Genomic DNA, 1,390 nt, shown 5'->3' with positions numbered 1-1,390 from the left:
GCTTGTGTATGGTGATAATTAAGTATTTTCCTTAACATATCCAGTATATCAAGATTTAGTTGTGATTTTTGAACGTTTCGAACTCCATGTATTTTGACTGCTTCACTTTAATAATCTTTGACATCTATTATCCCTATAGCTTCTGATTACGGACATGATGCTGCTTATGAAGGTGTTACCGTCTAACTCTAATACTATGAAGGTATTACCGTCTAATACTATGAAGGTTTTACCCTCTAATACTATGAAGGTTTTACCCTCTAATACTATGAAGGTATTACCGTCTATGCCTTGCGTCAGTAGGGTGAGGCACAAGTGCGGTTGAGGGTGACGGGTGCCATGTCGCTCCTGGTGGGGGCTAAGCTCGTCAACGTGCAGGTTCCCTTCATCTTTAAAGACGCCGTCAACTTTCTGAACGACCAGACGGGCGGTGCCCTGGGTATGAGTACGGCTCCTGAAGCAGTGCTGACTACTGCCACAGCACTCATGCTCGGCTGTGAGTAAAATGCTTATTTAAATTAAGTGTTGTCGTCGTTTTTTAGGTAAAAATGTGAAAGTATTATGCAGCCTTTTTAAATTATGTGTTGTCGCCGTTATTTAGTTAAAAATTTGAAAGTATTATGCAGCCTTATTTTAATTAAGTGTTATCGCCATTCTTTAGGTAAAAATTTGAAAATATTATGCAGACTTTTTAAATTAAGTGTTATTGCCGTTCTTTAGGTAAAAATTTGAAAATATTATGCAGCCTTTTTAAATTAAGTGTTATTGCCGTTCTTTAGGTAAAAATTTGAAAATTTTATGCAGCCTTTTTAAATTAAGTGTTATTGCTGCTCTTTAGTTAAAAATTTTAAAATATTTTCACTGAAGAGCCTATTTAAATTAGGTGTTATTTCACCGACGCTTCTCTATTTTGGGCTCACTGTAACATATTTCACTGAAGTACTAACTGAGAATCAGTGTATGGGGAAACCAAGTTTAATCGCAAATGATAGACTGTTCAAATAAGTTAACTAAATGCTAGAATTTCGACTGCTTTTAGCGCACTTTCTCATTTATGGAAAAAATGCCCTGTTGTGCTCGTCATGTCCGTCCGTCTGTCTGTCCGTGACTTCACGTTTTCGTCGACGAGAAAATGCGCTCCCTGTCACTCACTGCAGTGAGTACTGAGTTATATTTAGTAATGATGAACCTCATTTTAAACTCAGATGGCGCAGCACGCGTCACGGCTGCAGGTTTCAACGAGCTGCGCAACGCTGTGTTCGCTAAGGTCGCGCAGAACAGCATCAGGCAGATCGCCAAAAAAGTCTTCCTGCATCTCCACAGTCTCGACCTCAACTTCCATCTCTCCAGGCAAACTGGCGGACTTGCCAAAACCATAGACAGGTGGCTG

General features: G+C 39.6%; 1 protein-coding gene across 1 annotated transcript; it reads left to right on the top strand.

Moving 5' to 3' along the window:
* Window positions 1–304: 304 nt before the first annotated feature.
* On the top strand, window positions 305–1,383 carry LOC108681679 (iron-sulfur clusters transporter ABCB7, mitochondrial; the record flags this gene model as incomplete). Its single annotated transcript, XM_018170730.2, has 2 exons — window positions 305–496; window positions 1,206–1,383. Coding segments are annotated over exons 1-2 (335 nt in total), but the record flags the coding sequence as incomplete, so codon positions are not given.
* Window positions 1,384–1,390: the final 7 nt, after the last annotated feature.

Source organism: Hyalella azteca, unplaced genomic scaffold (genome assembly GCF_000764305.2).
Source record: "Hyalella azteca isolate HAZT.00-mixed unplaced genomic scaffold, Hazt_2.0.2 contig13063, whole genome shotgun sequence".
Classification (NCBI taxonomy): domain Eukaryota; kingdom Metazoa; phylum Arthropoda; class Malacostraca; order Amphipoda; family Hyalellidae; genus Hyalella; species Hyalella azteca.
The sequence above is the reverse complement of the archived record's forward strand: the minus strand, read 5'-3'. Positions and strand labels throughout refer to the sequence as shown.